This window comes from Falco cherrug, chromosome 11, assembly GCF_023634085.1.
Source record: "Falco cherrug isolate bFalChe1 chromosome 11, bFalChe1.pri, whole genome shotgun sequence".
NCBI classification, from domain to species: Eukaryota; Metazoa; Chordata; class Aves; order Falconiformes; family Falconidae; genus Falco; species Falco cherrug.
The window spans coordinates 19,204,132-19,226,842 of NC_073707.1; the positions used below are offsets into that span (position 1 = coordinate 19,204,132).

The following is a 22,711-nucleotide window of genomic DNA, read 5'->3' on the forward strand; positions in this document are numbered from 1 at the left end:
TGCATTGATGAAATGATGCACAAAAAAAATCAGTTTGAGTTTGTTCTCTGAATCAATACATGAAGAAGCTTTTTAATTAATGGGATAAAAAATAAAGTTTTTTAGATTGTGAGTACTTAGGAACTTGAAACAGTCTTATTTTGAAATTAACTTACCTATTTAACATTATCAGATATGTAGTTTTACAATCCTTTTACCAGGAGAGTTACATTAGAATAAGCTACAAACAGTGCTTACACAATTTTAGATTACTAACAATCCGCGTTTTTTGGATCTGACCCAATCTGATGCTTTTCCATCAAAATCAGGCAAAGGGAAACAGATTTTTCTGCTAGGTCTCTCAAGCAACCTAAACCCCTAATAAACAACAATAAAATCTTTAAAATCATCCAGCTACATCATAATGATCTTGTGTTACCTACATTACTGCTACAAAAGGCTTTTGTTGAACCACTTACTTTAACAACAAGGCATCTTTTGATTTCCAGCTGTGATTTATTTTGATTTAATTCTTATGTTCCCTTTTAAACATTGTATCATTTGAGAAGTCATTGCCACCTTTCGATTTTGGAAACATATTCCCTACATCATCAAGACAAGCTCTTCCACTTTCTAACAAGAGTTATTACAAAGATAAAAAAAAAAAAAAAACCACACAAGTGGAAGAATGCAGGAAGCGTGACTGTTCAGTTCCAGATCCACCACTACAGGTATGGCTAACCCACCACCCCCAGCAGTTGCGAGAGCCCAAGTCAGGAGAGCCCTTGGGGTCTGCTTAAGAGAAAAGCTCTGGATCTTGAGCTATGCCACTTGCACATCATCTACCACATATACAACACGCAAACAAAAGCACTCCTCAGTGGTGGTATCTTCACTAGGTAACAAAGGCACACCAAATGCAGGCAGCTAAATGCAACTATCACACTGTTTTTCCAATAGGAGAGGAAGAATAGACCACAACGGAGTTGAAAATTCACTGCAATGGAGTGCTCCATCTCTATGGCATATTTGAGAGAAACCTGAACGGGGGGCATACTCTGCTCCTCCAAGACAAGGAAGAAGCAAAAATGTCTTCAATATATGTGGGCACAAATAAACCCACTGTTAGCATACACACAAAGACCGAAAGAAGGAAGCAATTACTGTTCTCAATGTTTTCATAGAATGGAGGGGAAGGCATCATTCTTCCAGTCAATATGGGTTTGTCCCTAAAACACCCTAAGGACTGTTCATTCTCTGTTGGGCATTTACATGAGTTCAGAAAATGCTGATGATCCCTGCCCACATTGACCTTTAAGACAGCTGCCCTCAGTTACACTTTTAGTATGTATTAGAATTTCATTAAAGTGTGTCCTTCCCACCTCCAAACCCAAGATGCAGCAGCATACGGTCTTCAAAGAACCATCTCCTCCCCCCCACAAAAAAAAAAAAAAAACAACCCTCACCAAACAGCAAAACCTAGCAAGACTGAGTATCACAAACAAGTGATAGTCTTCACCTGAATGTGTCTTCAACGTTTAACTTTTTTTTGTCTGGTAAATACCAGTCCTAGGAATAAGACTCAAGTGATTCTATTAACACTTACAAAAGTATGAGTAATACCCACTGACAATAAATCAGGCTATGATTAAGCCTTGAATAAAGTGTAAAAACACACCCCATGTTAACAAAGCCTTGGTGCAACTTACTGCATTCACAGAAGACAAGTGATCAAGCGCAGTGCAAGCTAGTAAAACAAAACTGCCTAGTGGCATACCAGATGATCAGCCATGAGCTCAGTCATCCTGAAATCTCACTTCAAGTAAGAGACGAAGCCTTTTGGGGCTGGCTTTTTTTTGTCATCAAGAAGTCTAAATACCTCTGCCTACTGAAGGAATCGTGTTGGAGACCATATGTCCAACTGGGAACAACCCTACATCTATTCACCCACTGTTTTCTCCCACTGTTTTCATTACAACAGGAAACTATGGCAAAGCTGTTCACTCTGAGGGTCCAGTTTCAGGAGCAGCAGTGAGAGCAAACATTTTGATTCTGCTGCAGAGAGAATCACTGCTCTCCTCCCCTTCTCCTTCTTGAGTTGTTAAGTCTTATCATTTTACCTGCCTTTTCACAGGCAGCTAAGTCAATTTAACTGTCCAATGCTTTCCAACTCTCCATCCCAGCATCTCCATTTTAATAACTGTAGTGCTCGTTACACTTTTCCACAAGCTGGTTTCACTCTCCAGCCTGCAGAAAAGTACACAAAGTTTTACTAGGTTCCTAGCAGGTGAGCAGTAAAGAAAAGGAGGTAGAAGCATTCTCAGTAGCAGCAACCTGATAGATCAGTTCACCATCACCCATGAAGCCACAGATTGAATTCTTCTCCTATAGCAAATAAGGACAGCAAAGGAAAATCAAACAGAAATGAATGTTTCACTGCCCTGCTCCCATTAATCCTACAATTACTCAGGTTGTGATCATCAGTTCTTCTGAAATAAACCCACACAATTCCAGGCAGGCAAATGGAGTTGTGAAAATGCTTTGAAGGCATCTTATTTATAGGAATGATTTCAGAGAGTTATTTTTCCTTTTTTACCACTCTATTCAGCATCTCCAACCTAAACATATTCCATACCATGTTCTCAAAGTGAGTCCACAAGTTGTATAACTCAACTGCTAAAAATACTGATATTTTACAGGCATTTTTAACTGCTCAATTCCTAACCAAACATGCCCAGAACTCATACAATAACTAAATACAATTCATTTGTCACTTACTAGTATTAATTAGCAGCTTTTACTTTTACAATGGGGGGGAAAGTACAAACTTAAACACAAACACTCAAGAACTTCACCCAAAATTCATCAGCCTCATATCAACACCTCGGGTATGTGGTATCCAGTTTCTTCAAACCAACTCAAATACAAGCTTTACTGATGTCTCTGCCAGTAAAACTATGTAATCCTAATAACATTTGATTTATTAAGGAAATGACCCTGCATACTTGCAGACATTTAGATGTATTTCCTTGCTCTTTCTAAATAAAAGATGATGTCCAGAGATGCTCTGTATATGAAGCACGTGCTACAAATTTATACTTTTGTGTGTGTGTGTGTGTATTTTATGTGCATTTTGGTGAGACTAACTCACGTAAAAAGAAAGCCAAAGATTACAAGAGCAATTGCTCTGGCCCAGGAAGTCCTTGAGTCCCCAAACCATTGGTGGTTGGGAGAATATCAAATTACATGTTAAGATAAAGAGAAGTCTGAATTTAAGAGAATCCCCTTAAAAAGAAGTTAAATGCAGAAAGCTTATTATATACTTGTAATCAATACATTACACATCTTACACATATGTAAGAACATAAACCTTTAGTAATGATTTGCCTTAAGACAGTCTATTTTCTCATGCTTTCTTAGTACAGCTTTCCAGATTTTTGCATATCAGGTCCCTTTATCATTTCCACCACTTGTCACCTTCTGCCACCTTCAACTTCATCACTCTTGGTGTACTCACTCATCACCTTCAAACCTATTCATCTTCAAAACTCAAGACAAGCTACCTTCAGTTCCACCCATGGAATTCAAAATACAGTACTTCTTAAGTTCTTTACCTACAGCCTCTGGATTTAACCAACCTCATGCTATCTTGTGTTGCACTGGGCTTCTTCATTTGTCATGCAGAGGTTAGAAGCATGACCCCCTGCTAAAGTCCATCCTGTGTATTGAGACATTTTGTCCATTTTAAAGGCTTGTTCATGACCAAATACAGCCCAGCAGAAATGCTGTCCCAACTGCATGACCAAAAGATCAGTATTGTCCGCTTGTATTCCTCATTGATTTTCCTCAAATACCCTTTAAACCCACCTGTGGCATACATTACTCATACACCCCTACTCCAAATGAAAGCTAGTCAATCCTTTAGCCTGCAGACAACCATCTTTGATTTTGAAACTTACCAACAATCTAGTTAGTAGTCAGCTGTTTCTTTGGCATTGCATTATACTTCAAGATTACATGCAAAAGCTATTCCATACCATCTGCTGACACTGCCAACATTAGTGATGCACCATTTTTTTTCACTTCCAAAATTTTTATGATGACTGATTCTGCACGCATTTCTTCAACACTATAACCAGATGGCATACCAAAGCGAAGCAGTGTATTATTAGCACTAGTCAATTGGCTCACCAGATAACTACAATTTACATGTAATCCACTCAAATATGTTTGGAAAGCAATTTGCTTTTTAGTACAGATATGGAATGTTGGCAAAATGAAGTTCTTTGCTAAAACCCATCATGACACATCATTCACATGTGCCAACTTGGAAGGGCTGTTGTGGACTATTTAGCACTCAAGGTATTTCTTAAGCTTTTAGCATAATAATTTCCCATATAACTGTGTTCCCATCTCTTCTACAATTTTAAACCCACAAAATTCTATACTTTGTTCCTCCACTTAAATAAACTATCCTCCTTTGGGTACACCAAGTAATTCCTGCATCAAGTTTATACATAAAAGCTTAGATATTGTTTCCATTTTCACACAATTGCCTCTACCACATTTTATTTCCTACCAATCAAATTTTTCAGGTTTTATGCAAACAGTACTTCTGTTTTAATGGAAGGTTAAAACTTGTATTGTAACCTCTCCTTATGCTTTTTTCAAACACTTGTTGGATCATATCTGGAACATAGAAACCAAGTACAGAGTGGAAAGCCAACACAATGACTTCAAGTGGCTGAAGCACAACGCAGAAAAGTTCAGGGAACTGGGCTTGTTCAACCTGGAGAAAAGCAGGCTCTGCAGGACCTAGTAGCAGCCTTCTAATATCTAAGAGAAGACTAGCAAAAAAACAAAGCTTGGCCCTTCTGCACAGCAAGAGAGAAACCTTAAACTGAGACAGGGCAAGTGGGTTCACAAAGCCCTAAGTAACCTGGTCTGAAGTTGGTGGAGACCCTTCCATAAGCAGCTAGTTGGACTAGATCACTTCCAGTGCAAGAGATTCTGTCATTCCCTTTTGCACTTGCAACTGGTAGGTGAGGAGGCACAATTAACTGAACTTGAGGGAAATTCCAAAATCTGGTAACAACAATGGACTCTCTGAAGTACAGTACACTGCACAACCAAGTGAGGAAATCTGAGTAATCACACAAGTTCAGTGTCATCTTTCCAACTTCAGCCACACTGGCAGTAGCTGTGCTCCTGTGTTCAGGCACCATGCAGCCTCCAACCTTGCACACCCACATCACTGCGCTCACCTGGAACAGAGGTGACCCAGGATTTATAAGAACTCATGACTTAAGACTAACAACTTTGGAAAAAGCCTTGATCTTTCTCCCTCGGTAATAAGCTAATGCATTATACGTGCTTCCCCACTCCCAAAATACCATGTTTTGGCTACTGTCAGAAACAAGGTACTGGACTAGACCGATATGCTCTGGTATAGTCCAAGCAGCATGTATCTTAGTATTTTGAAATAAAAATAGTACAAAACAGTCATTCTTTTGCACTAGTCTTATAAAATAATTATTTGAAGAAATTTTACATCACTTCCAATTCAACTGTTTTACTGAAAGTATACTACTGAACAAGCAAGCTAAGAATGACTGTTCAAAAGTTGCTTTTCTGGAAAAGTTAATGTATTTTTCATATCCTCTATTTTTCAGTGCCATGAATTCATTTAAAAATGTTACTTAAATAAAAATCATTACCGTAAGCTCAGCCCACGTGCCTGCTCTTAATAGTATCCATGGTTGCAGTGATGCAAATTTGCCTACCTACATCAAACCAAATGTGCCCACATAAGGAGAAAAAAAATACCATATTAATCAGTATCTTTGCACTAGATTAGGGCAAAGTAAACGAGCTAGACCTTAGAAGACAGTACAGAAAGTAGTTTAAGGACTTGTTTGCCCCATCATGACTAGATCTTAATTCCGAGTTAAGTAAAACAATTATCAAAGATCCAGTTATGAAGGATTTCTCAAATTCATTAGAAAACTCATCTTACTGACCAAATTCTTCTCTTCCCTAGCCAGATATAAAAAGTAACAATGACTTGTTTCAAATACTCCTCCACTCAAGGTGGAGAAAGGAGAAGCGTTCAACACTATTACTGATCCTATCGCACATTTCTTTAATGCTGATTTCAAAATTGTCTTTCTTACATGCATTCATTTTCCTTTACATCTGAGAAATAGGTTTATGCACAAAACCAAGGAATGTATTTTTATTAAAGTACAACTTTCAAACCATCCCATGCACACATGTTCATAAGGAAGCAAACAGTTCTTTTACAGGTGCCACTTTTAATAAGCAGCTTTAGTTGAAGGTACAAGGTACTACAGCAGCATTTAGTTAAATGAGGCCAAAACTTAACGTGAAACAGGCAGGAAAGATTAAGTACTGAAAACGGCAGGTTCAGCCTAAGCCCATCCAAGACTATGCTGTGCAGAAAGGATTATCTCCTCCTCTCCCGTGCAGCACTTCTGTGAGCAGTCTCACTTGCTTAGCACTAATAGAGCTAGGCTAATCATACTAAAACACAATACTTTTTTTTTCCCCCCCAGATTATGTTTTCTGTTGACTTAACTTTCTGTCCCACGCTTAGATAAGTAGATTTGGGAAGGTAAACAAATGCATAAAATAAAACTGAACTTGAAAAGTTCAATTATAAAAATGATAGCACTGCCCCTCCTTTTTTTAAAATGCGTACAAGATTAATGTACATATCAATATAACCAAAGTGGAGGAGTTAATATCCAATCTTAATATCACTGTACAAAAGTGAATACTGTAAAAGAAATAAAACAAATACTACAAATGAATGTTATGAGTCAAACATGATTTAAAAAGGTATATTTCACTTAAAAAAAGAACCACAAACCAAAAAAATCAACCCACAGTTCAGACAGCAGAAAGGCTCCTTTACTGGTGAGAGACAAGAGACACCCTTCCAATTCAGCCTATGCTTCCTTGTGTCAAATACACTGATAAGCATCTTAACCCTTTTCTTTTATAAAAGCTGCCACTAAACCCATATAAGCTTCTCAAATATGTTCAGTTCTATTATACTTCTTGAGAACAACATTTGTATGAGCAAGTTTTATGGTTTCAAATTATCCAGAAGAATGCCAGAAAACAAAGTAGCGACAAAAAATGAAACCTGCTACTATCTGAACATCCAGGGAAAAGGTAACGATAAAGAACAACAGTTTACCCATTTGCAGGAAAATAAAAAGCTTCCAAAATACCCAGCTCACGAAGTCAGTCTTTCACAAGCACAGTACTAATGCAGTTTGGTTATGCATCAGATTTTATCTTTAGCAGTTACAAATGGGCTGTATTAAAAAAATCATACATAAAGCTTTATACTAGTACAGAAGTAATAACACTAAACTATCTGGGCGTCTTCATATCAAAGCAGCAAGATGTCAAAGTAACAAAGCATCTTGAAACACATTCACCCCTAACAGGACTCCCCAGATTCATCTTCTTGTCTTTGATAATTATTTTAAATATGTCCTGATAAAACTTACATAAACATCATTTGTAATTCCTCATTCTGGAATAAAAAAGCAAACTACTATTTTAGCCCATTTAAAGAGAGTGAATTTTTATAGAAGAGAGTTTTACTGCAGAATGACAAAAAAAATTCATCTTTCTACCTATACTTCAGTTTTTCGATATGTGCATAATTAGCTCTTCGAAGAATTAACATCTATGATTGATCTTAGCAACAGCTACATGATTTATTTTGGCAATCTGTGTACTTTAAGTTCAAAAAATTCAACACTAGAAAATCATCAAAATGTTTTTGTTACAGGTAGATGAAAAGTAGAAGACAGATTCAACAAGAACTTCCAAGATTGTAAGCATTAATCAAAAGCTTTATCATCTTACCTTTGTTGTCACAATGCATAAGCAGTCCATTGTTTCACCATAGCAGGTATCTTTCCAAACATGTAAAAGGTTTTTTTTCAATCACAGCTAAATACCATCTCAACAGAATGAGAAAGAGCACACTTATTTAATAGTCAAAACAGTAGAATGTGTGCCAGGTTTCCCTTTGGATTCATTCAGAGGTAGAAAGACCGTGGAGAAAATGAGGCAGGCTAAAATACAAATGCTTTAAGTTTCATGAAAAATTCTTAGCCTATTTTGATTATCTATGTCTGAAAAACTTAAATTTATCCTTGAAAATATCCTACAAAAGATGTCAAATGCTGTTCCATGCCAGTTAAGTACCTCCTCGTATTCTATTTCATATACTCCTCTTTCAGGATTACCTAACGCATGAGCATCACAGGGAATCATTTGATGAAATGCAATACAAAATTATTTTACAGATAAAAAAATCTCAATTCAGCTTTCCTTAGCTGGTTACAATTTCTAAAATGAAGTGTTTGTTCTAAAATATTTTTGGTTGCCAGCAAGTATTTCTCCTCTAACGTCATTTCAGCATTTGCAGACTGCAAAATAACTGATTTCTCAGGCAGTAATGAATGGAATATTCCATGTAGAACAGGGAGAGAATAAAGCAGCAAGGAAAGAGTAATGCATATTGCAAGAGAAACGCTATTTTGAGCCTCAAATTAACCTAGAATTTCATTTCCTTTTGTAAGGCTGTGATGCAGTGACAAGGCAAAGTTTATATGCACAGGCATTGTCTTCTAAGCCTAATTTAGCACAGCTGGGAAAAGTCAAACACTTGGGCACAAAACCCACCTTCTACATACTATGAAATACTAAACTGACAGTTTTATACCTTGGTAAGAACCTTATTACATTAATTTCCCACAAGAGACACTACAAGCAACTAGTTCACTCTGTTTCTGCTATCTTGTCCTATTAGGTCTCCCACTAACACCTTTGCTGCAGACACAATGAAGTATATTGAAAAAATTCAGTAAATAATTTCAAACTATTAAAACTTATCTGCATCCTTTTGCTTTTAGCCTAAGATGTACAACTAGCCAATCTTATATTTTGCATAAGCAAAGAACTCTAGAATATACTAAGTATGTATCTAGAGCATTCTCAGCATTCCCTTTAAGATTTTGCGACTTACTCCACCCGATTTCCTGACTCTGCCACATGTATATTAGAGGGGTGGCAGGGGCAGGGGGAGGCTAGAAAAGGCAAAGTTAAGAAATAGGGAAACTATTCTTCCTAAAATTACACATTTTATTTTGTGGGCAAGTGGTACCTTTACAGGACAAACAGTGAAAAGAGGACATGACAAAATCCTTGTCCGATTTAAAAACAAAAACACAGAAAATACACATCACTACACCCCAGAAACCCCCAACCACTAAAGAAGAAAACCTTGATTGCATGCTAGTAAAAAACCCTCCAGTCATGTTGAATGGAATGTCAAGGTAAATCTTACACCATTCAGTCACCAAGACCAGGATTTTTACCTTGTGCATTCGAGTCAAGCCAGAGCTTTATATTGACTATAAAGTCAAATTTCTCTCAGCCATCTTGGTTCAAGATTAAGCTTCTGCAGACTAATCCTGGCTATAACCAGCTTACATTCAGGGTCAATCACTTTCTTCTCTTCCCTCAATTTTTTATCCTCTTGCCTTCTTCGGGACTCTTTCAGAGCTAAGGATCATCATGATGTCATTTTTCCTCCACTATCATTCTTTAACAAGACCTGAGGCCCATTAATCTTGTCATAGAAAGCACGTAACGTCTTTCACGTTGTTGACGCAGACTATGAGATGTGGAAAAGAGACATATCCAGAGATGGGAAAAGGCATTTCTTTGCTGAGGATTTGTAGATCAGAGTGCTCACCGTGAACAGGCACACTAAAAACTTCAGAGCAAGGGGCACAAAAAGAAAGTCATCTCATAACAAGCGTGTTTGAGAAGTAGTAACTCACCCACTGTATATATCAGAATAGCATGTACAACCAAGCTACATTAGAGCCCTGTACCAATCACTGCACCACTACAACAGATTAAAAGGCCCTTCTGGTAACTATCTGCACAGTTCTCAAGACCCATCTTCAGCTAAGCACAAACAACAGAATGTCCACACTGGTGGGGAAAGAAAAAAAAAAAAAAACAAAACACACAGGGAAAAAAAAAAAACCCCACCAGACACCAATCCCACATACCATACCGGTAGAGCAAAAAATTTTGTAACAGTAATACACGTTTTTGTAAATATAGTACACAGATGGATAAGCACTCAAATTGACAGCACTGTACATTAAAAAAAGTATTTCCTAAGCCCAAATGCAGTTTTTGCAGACTTTTCGTTAGAAATACTGCACATAGAAATAAATATTCAAAAAAGATTGACTAAGACTCAAGCATGCATGAGGGTTAGCCTTGTCATAAGAAACAGTCATAGAGCTTCTTGAAGACAAATTTTAACAATCCTTGAACGAGCAAGCATGTGTTACATTTTGGAGCTCAGAAGAAACAGTTTTTTCAAAATAAGAATGAGGCTGGAACTAAAACTACTCAAATTAAAAAATTCAATAAAGTAATTTAAAACCTTCTTTCCTTTAAGTTGTATTGTGAGGAACAAGATATTAAAGGACACAACAAAACTTGAATCAGAATCATGAAATGCATGAAAACCCTAATTTTTAATTCACAGAAGAGTAAGGCATTTCCACATAGTACTGTTAGCCAATAAAATCACTATTATTCTACTGAATTAGTGAGAATCATTGTGATATGTTCATGTCATTCATACTTACTGAAAATAAACCTTTCTGTCCCGTCAGCTCCAAGTGATCTCAGTAACAGCAACAACTACTCCATACAATCTGGCCAGAGGAAAAAAGTGCATTTCCATTCACCACTATGCGGCATTAATATTCAAAAACAAAGGATGATTCTCATGTGAGAAACAATGGGAAGAGATGGTTTTCTTCTTGCCTTGAATTATCTATTAATTCTTTCATGTTACTTTTGGCAGTCACTTTTTGTGCCTTTGCAGGCCTATTCTTCCAGCATGAGAGATTCCATCTACAAAGTCACCAGATAACTAAAGAAAAATTCATGGACAGATATGCCATGGAAATTAAAACAATGCTTTGGAAAATACTGATTTTGCAGATTAGTAATTTCTTCATCTATCCACAAATTTAAAAATGCATATGGCTATTTAAATGCTAATTTGCACTCAGATTCTATGAGAAAACCTGTGTAACACACAGCTGTCACAGGTGTAACCAGAGAAGCAGGCTCAGCTCAGTTTTGCAAGGGTTTGTCAATTGCCCAGCCTCAGAATATTTGAGGCGACATTTCAAAGACTCAGTAAAGATCAAGCACTGTCATCACTGCAAGCATTTTCTCAGCTCTTTTAGTAAAGAAAGCATTAAAGTTCTAAAGACGCCGTAACCTAATTTATGCAGCTACCTTTGAATCTGGCTGCAAGATGCAATTATTACAATTTTTAAAAACGCACCACAATTAGAGATCACATTCACGTCATTTTTTCCAAGTTCTCTACTTACGTCTGAATTGAGAAAGTTAAGTTTTTAGAAACAGCAGATCTGTCCTGCTTGTGTATGCATCCTGAACCGAGCACAGCGGTTTTGTTTGTTTGCTTTTGCATTCAGTTTGACCAGAAGCCTGCCTCTGGAACACCTTTGAGGCTTTGGTTCAAGACTTCCCTTCTTTTATTTGTATGAACAGCCTGGATGTCAAGAATTAAAGGCAAAATACATAGCAAGCCAAGTATCATTTCCCCGTTGTAAAGTTAACACAGAGAAAGCAATGAAGCTCCGGAGTGACCCCAGACTATACACTATTAGATGCTCAAATAAAACAGGCACACCATTTCTGCAGAAAAGGAGCTGATGTAAACAATGGGCTATACATAAAAGCGTAAAGGACCAGTATGATAACAGTGCAACAACAGGGAGACACAGCATATCATCAAGCTTACCAGTACTGAACCTTTATAAATATTAAGGCAAAGAAGGTATTTGAAGACAGCGCAAGAGGTCTGGAATTTTCCCAGGAACAGCTTATTATTACGACAAGTACGACTGCATTTGTAAAGGCCAGGTGAGGATATCACAGTTAAAATTGAGAAACAGAAAAACAGAACTAGAGTATCCTGCTGCTTTAATAATGCACTCTACATACGCAGAGATCTCTTTCCGAGATTTCCTCCAAGATGCTCATTAACTGTTTGATGCTCCATTCCATTTTGAATACAAACTGCTACCGATTAAACACAAACTTTTTCATTCCACTAAAAACCATACATCCAAAGTTCCTTCATCTAGACTGTGTCAGCTCATCATATTAAGAAGTCACACAAAACTATCAAAATCTTACAAAGGTTAAAAAGACATTACCGCTTGCTTTGTAAACAAAACAAATTCCCTTGTTGTAGGTGAACATTAGGTTAGCTTAACTCTAACCCTTTTCAAAATATTCACATGGACTATTATTTGCCTTTTTGCAGATAGTGAGCAAACCAAACATGAGCCTGCAGAATGCCTTGACAGCAAAGGAGGTTAACAGGAGCTGCATTAGCAGAATCACAGTCAGTAGTATCAAGCAAAACTATTATTACCCTTTTCCTGGCACTTCTAATAAGGCATTTGGAATACCACATTCAGTTTTGGGGCTCCCAACATGACAAGGATGTTGATAACCTAGAGCAAGTTCTACAGAGGTCCATTAAGATGGTGAGGGGGCTGGAAGATTTGCCCCTTAAAGGGCACAGGGCTTGTTTTGCTTTGAGAAAAAAAGTTTAGTGGAACCTAAAAGCAGCTTTCTGGTACCTACAATGAGGTCACCCATAAGACAGATCCAAGACATAAGAAACTGAAATAAATTAAAACACGGATTTCAATCAGAAAAAGAAAAAATTTTCACCATGAGGATAGTCAAGCACTGGAACAGATCAGCCAGAGAAGTTTTGCAGTTGTCACCCTTGGAGGTTTTCAAGGCTTAGCTGGTTGGAACTCTTTCACTGACCTCACAGGTAAGCCTGAATTATTTTATGATTTCAAGATGCTTAGAGTTTAATTTCCACCCTGCCTTGGCATCAAGTTTAGCTGACATCTATAATTACAGCTATTATTCTTACTTCCTCTTTTGCTTTCTTTTTAATAAAATAAATTGGCAAAAGGCCTTAGAGGACAGCAAACCAGTCTGTCTACATACAAGACACTAAGCACATGGGCATGTGCAGATAAGTGGGGAAACCACAGATCAGACCAAAGTATTCCAGCTACCATTACTCGCTAAGTACAGAGATCTGATCTGTTAGCCCAACTGTAACAGTAAGATGCTCCAGATTGAATTCCACCTCCAAAGACAAAACATCTATTATGAGACAGTGTTCGGGGGGGTGGGGGGTGGGGGGGGTGGTGGTGTGTTTCAACATCTAAAATGAAATTATTGTGGCTACTTCCAGTTCAAGCTAAACAGCAAACACTGCTTAACTTCTCAGATTTAAAATTATTACAATATTAAAACACACCCTACAGAATAAAGGGGGGGGGAAGAAGAATGTCACAACTATTTCCTTAGCAATACACTACTTAATTAGGCCAAATGAGATTTCTACCAGTGATTCAAGTTTCAGCACCCATTTCTCAAACACAAGCTATCCTACCTACAGATGGCACTACAGATCACAGCTAATTGCTTAAAAAGACTGCTCCCTCCTGTACACATACTTCTTACACGATTACTAACTTTAAAAGATCTTGCTTTAGATTTATTAGCTACTTGGCCACTGCAAACCTAAAACTCAGTATTTAATGCACATAAGAAAAAGGTATGCACCTTTTGCCCTTTTCAGATTTTATCTGTATTCTTTTCTTTTGCTAGTTCCTAGTACTGAAAGGATTAACATTCCTTTCCTGCTTATCACTCTCTTGAATCTTTTTTTTTTCCCCCTGCCTCATCACCTTTTTGTACTGGAGATTAAAACAAATAAAACTTTCAAATAAGGTTCCAGGAAATATAAAGTATGGGGGGGGAAAGCAGATTGCTGTGAACAGAAAAACTGCAATCTATAGCTCTAACTTTCTCCAATACAATACCCGTAGGGATTACAAACTGTAGTCTTCTGATCAAGAAGTAGAAAGGCAAAAGCAGAACTAGGCTATGTCCCATTAAAAGTCCTCAGGCAACCTAAGCTTGTATACCACTATTCTATGTATATACACAAGCACACATTGCTAAAAAGTCATTCCCAAAGTCAGCTGTGTAGAAAGTTCTTGTAATACAATCCTTAAATCACTTTAGGGGAGCATTATATTCCCACTCTCAAGCAACTCTCACATGTACCATCAAAGTGTCAGCTGGAAGAATACTCATTTGGCCCAGAGAAACTACAGCAAAATATTAACATAAAAGAAACAGGGCAGAAAGGTATTACTTCCAAGACTAACAATTTGCAAGCAAGAAAAAAACCCTGTGCTATTCTTATCACCTACAGTCCTATCAGCCTGGCAAGCAACAGAATAAAGCTAAAACAATCTCAAAGTACAACCAAGTTGGCATATCAGATGCACCTGGTTAATGAACTAATATTGAACTAGGCAGCAGCCTTGCACGTCTAAGAAGAGGCATTTTCTATTAAAAAAAAAAAAACTAGTGAACAAAACCCATTACACACTAAATTCAAGTTTACTCCAATCTCTAGTAAATTTCAACAAGCAAAATAAATCATCACACACATGCTATATCAAAGCTGTTACGCCCTTGCGCTGAACAAAACCAAATATAAAAAAAATAATCTCTAAACTACCTAAAAAAGAAGCATATTATTGAAACCAAAACGCATTAAGTTTTACAGGATAAAAACATTCATTTTCATGTACTACACAAAGCAAGTACATGGAATATAAACTGGCAATATGTAAGTATTTCTCCTCCTATTTTTTATTAAATTTCAAAACATTGAGGGAAAAGTATTGCCTTGCAGGTATATGAAAAAAAAAAGTCACTTTAGAAGAAAGAATTAAGGTTGATAAAATGTACAAGATTCTATGTTTACATACCAATTTTCATATATATCTGAAAGCTAAACTAAGTCATTCAGGTATACTAGAAAAAGCAAATGAAAACTACCACTCTTCAAAATTGTCCACCTTTACAACCATAATGCAGAAGCAGTTTTCTAATGAAATAGCTTTTAACATTTACTGTAGGTGACTGTGAGGCAAGTTTGGTTTCAGTTTCACATAAACTAGGATCAACACAAATACATGCAACTGCGCTTTTAAATACTGGCAGTAGATTTAAAATCTGACCTTCATATACTGAATGTCAAACAACTGACTGACTTTCACATGATACTCAAGACAAAATCTGAAGACAGCTGGCTTCTTCATAAATGTTCAAATCTGGACCACTTAGAAAAATAACAAAGTAATCCACACTGTATCAGGTTCTATCAGGTAACACTGCATACCATAACCACCAGACTACTGGAGAGGTAGCTGCGTTATCTAGCAAGTAGTTCAGCTGAGAACATACACTTTTGTCTATGGTGAGACTTCTCAAATCAGGCCATTCTTCCTTTCAATATGTCATGGCAAAGTCACTAACAATGTGCCTGTTGTCATTGGTACATTGGGTTGGCCAAGCCCTTGTATTACTGGCAGTCTATAGCACAAGACTAAAAACTAAAGACACAACTTCATAATTAAATTACGCCCTTATATGCATCTTTACGTAAAATGTAGAAAGATCCAGGGACAACATGACCCTTTATCTGGTAAGTTAGTGTTTCTTATTGTGGACATTTGGCCACAAAATAAGCAAACTTTTACAGGATAAACTTTCCAGGTTCTGGAGGGGGCCAGGAGGAGAATAATCACTAAGCTTGGATTTAACAGTATGCACCGTTCTGCACTTCAGATTTCAGCAGGTTTCCCCTATAGGGGAAGCACAAAACATTTGCTGCAGCTGGATCATGGTAACACAAACCTGCTAACAGTAGACACCTGCTTTGCAACCCCAACTGCTAGAATTAGGAACATGTTTAACAAAATGGTTTGGTAGAAACAAATCCTCAAGCCCACTACACTGTACCAAGGTGTATTAGAGGGGGAAAAAACCACCAACGTTTAAGACAGTTATGCTGCTTTTAAAGACTTTCAATAAGGGAGACTGCCCATGTACAACTATTCTGGTGCTTAGTAAAACACTTACGTTTTTGCTAACCCTATTACTATAACAAAGGTCTAATATATGTTGTATAGGCACAAAATATTATCTTTTTTTTTTTACGTTTGCCTGCAAGTACAGGAAATCTGTTCCCCAGTCAAGTGTACAATTCTTTTAATTAAGCAGCACCAAATCTTTCCATCGGTCTTCATTTCTTTGACAAGGCAGATGTAAAGCTTGAAATCTCTTCTAGGCACTTAAATTTTTATACATCTTTTTTGCACCATACTACCTCTAAATTTGACAGTATCTCCAGCAATGCCTTATGCAGACTAAGTAGAACAGAACAGTTTTACGGCACACCCCTATATCAATAAGGTGTTTCTTTTTGTGTATTAGTGTAAGTTGGTTGACTCACCTTGAGATCTAAAAATGACCCAGATCTTTCCTGGGAAACCTCTTCTTAATCATTCAGCTTCTATTGGCGCTATTTTAGTACAAAGTGCAGGATGCACTTTGGTCCTGCTGAACTACAGCCTGCCCATTAAGTAATTTAACTGCTCAAGGCTTGGTTCCAGTCTTAGATTCTTAAGCAGCAACACACCACCATTCTCCTCCCATGGTTTAATTTCTGATTTAATCAGGGTATTTTCACTAACTGCTCAAACTAGGATGCATTTTTTAGAAACTTCAACTGAATCGTTATCTCAAAAAGCAGCCTGTTAAACCATGCCAAAAGTTTTACTGAAGTCAGAATTTATCACATTCACTGCTTCTTCCTACCACAACTATTACCACCTTAGAAACAAACTGCTTGACAAAACTGTTATCAACAACTAAGCTGGCTATTATTTGGCTCCTTCATCACTTTCAATGAGCTACAAAAATACTGCAGAATCATTCCCTGTACCTGTTAAACCTGGATCTTCCTTTCCTGCCCTACTTCTTTACGCACCCTTTTTAAAAGACAGCGTTTGCCCATCTGCAGTTTTCTGGACCTTCATCTGTCCTCCCTGACTAAGGGCATCTGTAATGACTCAAATTGCCTCATTAAGTTCTTTGCCCATGCAAACATGAAATGTATTAGCACCAGCTTATTTCAAAACACCTCAACAGGCAAAATAAATTTTGCCTATCCATGCCTACAGGTCATTTTGCTCCTGCCTCTGAGAGACTCCCATTTCCACCATACCTTCAGAAAGTAAAGTTCTACAGCTCTAAGCCTAAGATTTAGATGATGGCATACAAGTAAATAGCACAATGGTGTTTTCCATACTATTTTTTATATATCCTAGTGTTACTCTGTTTTCTCCAAAGAGGACAATTCTTTGAGAAAATTTTCATTAAGATGACTATGGTGACAGTGGCCTTCTCTATGTAATTTCAGGCAACTAAGATTCAAAAGAGATTTGCAATTTATGTTTTCTAGTGTACAATCAAGATTCACAAAAGTCAAAGGAAAATAATCTATTTCTACACTGCACGTTCAACCAGACTTTTAAGCCCTCAGTGTTCAATTACCTGAAAAAAAAACCCTGAAAAATATGGTATACCTAGGCTGCTCATTTTTTTCACATAAAGAGATTTTAATGACTGTTCGTAGCAATATAGAACTCTTGTCCCTGGCTAGGCTGATCTTTTATCTACTAGCCATTTTCTATTTTCTGAGAGAACACAATGCAACTCTTTGATTTCCTCTATAATTTCCTTTACGGCATTTCTGACATATTTCATACTAGCTTCAATATGACAAATCTCAGAACAGCTACAATAAGCACAAGATTTATTTTTTTTTTAATTGCACAAACTCACTAGCACATCACACGCTTACATTCTGCAGCTAGGTGGACTTTCTTACACAGTCCAAACAAAACAGCCTGTGATAGAGTTCACTCAGTAAGGCATTCTAATCACTTTATCTTGGCTGCATAGTACAGGCTTTCAAGCTTCCCTACAGGCTGTAGCACTAGTCCTTTGGCTGATGTCCACGAGCACTCTTCCCGAGTTCTATTGCCGTTGCATGAACACGGGTCCCCACAGCACACTTCTTTCACATTACTGAGAACTCAAACCTTTTCAAATGCTGTCAGTATTGAGGGCACACTTGAAGCAAAGTTCACCTCTTCAAGGACAAATAATAGGTTTGATGCAAAAAAAGTTCAAGCAACGTTGTACCTAACTTAGGCAAGGAGATCTTAATTTAACAAAAATATACATCAACGTGCATTACTCTGTTCAGTTTTCTCACCACTCACTCATGACAACTGGATTCATGTAGTTTTCCAAAAAAAAGTCCTTCAAGAACATGGCTGTATAAGTAGCAGAGAGTTTCTCATGAACAGACCAAAGAGTTTACGATCAGAAAGACGTAGCTTCAGATTTCCCAAATTATTAATGAAGTAGTGACTGAAGAGTCATCAGTATGGATGAGTACAAGCATACTAAGCCTGTCAGCAAGGTTTCAAATTCAGAGCATAAATCCAATTTAATGGTCACTTAACGGTACATTTGACAAACAAGTTTATAAATTTTTGACTAAGCAAAATGGACATATCTGTTATTAAAAATTTCAATAATTAAATCCCCTATGACTATTGATCTTAATAATGCTAAGTTTTCTATGTAAATAAATATTTTATAAAATTAAGGAAGGGTAGAAAACAATGTTGAGCTAATAGTCTCAACAAGAAAAACAAAACAGACATTTCTGTCATACCTCTACACTTGGGCTAAGGCTGCTTGGCAGTGTTTCTGATGTCACTGTTGTGCTTGGAAGGCTGGAGAAGTCCCAGGTGTTCACAGGCTGTATTGGTTCAGATGGCTGAGAGTGATCAATGCATTTTGGATTGTCCAATAAGGTCACTTCATAAAATTCTTGAATATCTAAAGATGTGAAAAAAAATTAAAAGTTAGGCTTTATAGTTACTATACTATAACATTCTGATTTTAACAACATCTTCCTCCTGCAAAACAAATAAGATACTTACTATATCTACCTATTACAAATGAAGCTGTATAACCATATGAGAAGAACCTCTCCCCACAGGATACACAGCCCTCTCGCTGCACCCAGTATCTCAGAGCCTGTGTGTCCCCACCCACTTTGGGCTTCTGCCACTGACCCCCGTAGCATGATCTGCAGCAGGAACAGCAGAAGCATATGGAATAACTGCAGTGGAATAGTGGAAGGGATGGGTGCCTATACTTCAAGCTATGGTATACATAATTTCAGCTAACGTAGCCTTTGGTTATCTGAAATCTACTGTTCAAGGTCTTTTTTGTGGTATATATTTTAATTAAATCAGGACAGAAACAGAAGTACACTGATGAAATCAGCAAGAGACAGAAGTTTTAAGGAGTTAAGAAAAAGGCGATTGATCAGGATGGGTCATACCCTGCTTTTTCAGTCTAAATAACAGAAATAGGATGAAACTTACCAGTATGAATTGCAAGTCATACTTATGAACTAATAAACAGTGTTTTCTGTAAGTCTGAGGACTCAGCTGGAAACTTCTGGGTAACAAGAATCTAGCTGCATTGGTTTTTTTTATTGACATCCTAACCTCTACATGAAGGACTAATAAAAATAACCCAACCTAAAAAAGCATCTCTGATAGTATAAGCACATCAAACTTGCTACCACAATTGTCATCACATCCATAAACATTCACACTAAAAAAAAATAAATAAAAACTGGGAAAAGGCATAGGCTAGGGGAAGGGCAGACAAATTAAGAAGTTGCCTTGTAAAGCTTTTACTCTCTTCTAAGTAAAAATCTGCTAAACAGGAGTTGTAAACTCCGTTTTTAGTTACACCAACTTCACAGAAGACAAACATAAGACACAGTGAGCCCGAGAAGTAAGACCCTGCCATGAATAAGGAGGACTAATCTGCAGAAACCTCTAGCTTTTCAGTAGCTGCTCAGAGTCAGTAATAGAGCACAGTAACTAATTCCTTTATAGAGCTGCACCACAAAAGACCATGCAAATAAGAAAAGTCTTACTGTTGCTGGTGTTCCAGTCTTAAGGTAATTTTTTTATATATAGACATTGCACTCCTGCTTTCTACCAGTTCAGAAAACTACAATTCTTAAATTCCATTTGTGTCTTTTCTCTGAGCAAGAGTCAAATTCCTATCAACTGCTTACATTAATTTTTAAAGTTATACTTGCTCTTAGCGCTCCTGATTGGAAGAAATAGCAGTGAGGGCTGCAGAAGATGTTAAGTGACCTAGATACACAGGAGCAAAGCAACCTAAGAGATACAAATTGCCTTTAAATCTATCTTTCACAGTAGCTCCCTCAGTTGCAAATTTGTCTTTAGCTGCATTAACATTAATACATCAATCAAGCACACCAAGTAAAGATTCCGCTTCCCCCCACTCCTGATAGAGTACTTTGTATATTAAAATAGGCAGTGGTTTAAGTTGATTCTACAGCTGCAATCCACAGCAACCAAGCCAGGAAGATCACTGTATTATTTATGGGAAGGGGTTGTTTGTGCAACTGTTTTGCAACAGAAATCTAGGGCACCAATTCTCAATTCTGCTACTATTCTTCTAAGTCCCTGCCAGCGGAGGTAGCCATTTATTCATACTGCAGAATCACTTCTTTCAAGAAGCGTATTATTTCCCATACATCTTTCTCCACTTCTCTATGAAGGACACCACAACAGACTTACTATTGAGATGTCAGAAATATATACACCACATAATATGGGAATTTGTTTCTGTTTATCCTGAACTTGTTCCGAATCCACAAAAAACATCTCTAGGAACTAGGAACTTGGTACCTATATTGTAACATCTACTTTTAGAAAAAAAAAAAAGAAACCGACCAAAACCAAACAAACAAAAAAAACCACATTCATTTACATTTTTACTATACAGAACACAAACATTAATATTTCTGAGTACAGACAGGCACTTTATGCACCCTGAATGCATTAGGTCCACAAAAAGTGAGTGCTGTACATCTGCATTTTTTAAAGCCAGAAACCAAGGCCATAGTAAATTTAACCTAAAAAAATTCTTCTTCTGGTCTACTGCTAAGTATCAGCTCAGAAAAATATTTCGTTATATGAACCCAAATATCTACTGAAGTCTTATTAATCTGTGGATGCATTATTAGCATATGAAAAGTTCTAATATTTTCCCAATTCTTACAAATAGCAGGCAGTAAAAAACTAATTTTTTAGTTATACTTGTTGTAGATTCCCTCTTCATGCTAGATGTGCTTTTTTCATGTCTCAGCCCCTTCCTCCCATATTAATTCCAAGACAGATAATATCCCAAACCAAGTTACAGAAAAATAATTCAAATCAGCTGTCACACAACAGTAAAAGAAAACACAGACGGGAAACATTTCTAACTAGAAGAAAAACATTAAAAAAACAGCTGACTGATTACTTAAACAGGAGCAAAGTTTCAGGGAAGCCGAAGTGACAAAAAAATGAATGGTAGGCAACAAGAAAAATCATCCTGTCTGCTTACAAGTAAAACCACATTAAATAGCCAAATCAGGAATATGTTTGATGGCAACAAGAAAAGTCTATACAAAGCAAGTGACAGACCAAGAGTTTTGAAAAAGAGGACTCTACAAAATTATTCTTCTTAATTTAGTAGTAGTGTGAAAAGCTAAGCCATGGTGACAAATACAGTGGTTTTTTCAGTATTCATTACAGCAGAAGTCAGCCAACTACATGCAGTTTGCTCACATATTATTCTTCTCCCCCCCTTCTCATATTCTCCATTCATCTTAGTTTTGTTCTTTGAACAGACTCAGTCACCAATGAAGTGATATACTAGAAGCTAAAACTGCTCATTCTTAAAGCAAACAAGAGTTGTCTACCAAATATAAACTGAAATCCAAATGAGTTTCACAAGGGAGTTCCAGGCTCAAGAAAAACCACAACACAGTAATTAGATCAGCAGAAGCAAGCGAATTCTTACATCTCCTAAATTAAGTATATTTGATGGCACTTCAAGAGCCTACATCACTTCTGGCTACAGAATCTGCCTTTGAGGACAAGGATTCCTACTAGCAACATGACACCATTCCTCCAGATAGATTTCTTCCCTGCTCCTTAGAAATCAGACATAAGACCTCTGCTTGCCATTTCTACTGGTATGTGGAGTGTCTGATACAGTTTGCTACATATTCAACAGAAAGGACGCTTGTAATCAGGACAACTTAAGATCAGTGCATGTTCTAGAAAGATTCAGTGTCAAGCCAAGCTCTGCACATACACCTTTCCTACTGAAAGGAATATGCAATTTTAGTAGTCAGCTAGTAAAATAAAGCTGAGCAGAACTATTCTCTACATTCACTTACGCATGAACCTTTTGATAACTGTAACTCTGTAAGTCAGAGATGGGATATCTGTAATTGCATTTTCTTAGGGGAACAGTGTAACACCATAAACAAGGAGTTGACATTGCTCGTAACAGGCCACAGGCCTCATATTAAGCTAACAACCAGGCCTCTAGGCTTGCCTTGGCCTGTCTGGAGCTTTGTTTTAGTTTGTACAACTCTAACAGCAATTATCTAAAGACCGTGTGACTTACCAAATTTGTATAGCTTTTACTTAGCTTTGGACAATTGTGTGATGTAACA

At 37.2% G+C, this 22,711-nt stretch overlaps 1 protein-coding gene across 10 annotated transcripts in view; it reads right to left on the minus strand.

Moving 5' to 3' along the window:
- Positions 1–22,711, minus strand: part of DLG1 (discs large MAGUK scaffold protein 1) — a 163,247-nt gene that overhangs the window by 128,942 nt on the left and 11,594 nt on the right. For all 10 annotated transcript variants that reach the window (XM_055723794.1, XM_055723790.1, XM_055723796.1 and 7 more), the window contains exon 3: positions 18,815–18,981. In XM_055723794.1, coding sequence (XP_055579769.1) covers positions 18,815–18,981 — 167 coding nt within the window. The remainder of the gene's footprint in view (positions 1–18,814; positions 18,982–22,711) is intronic.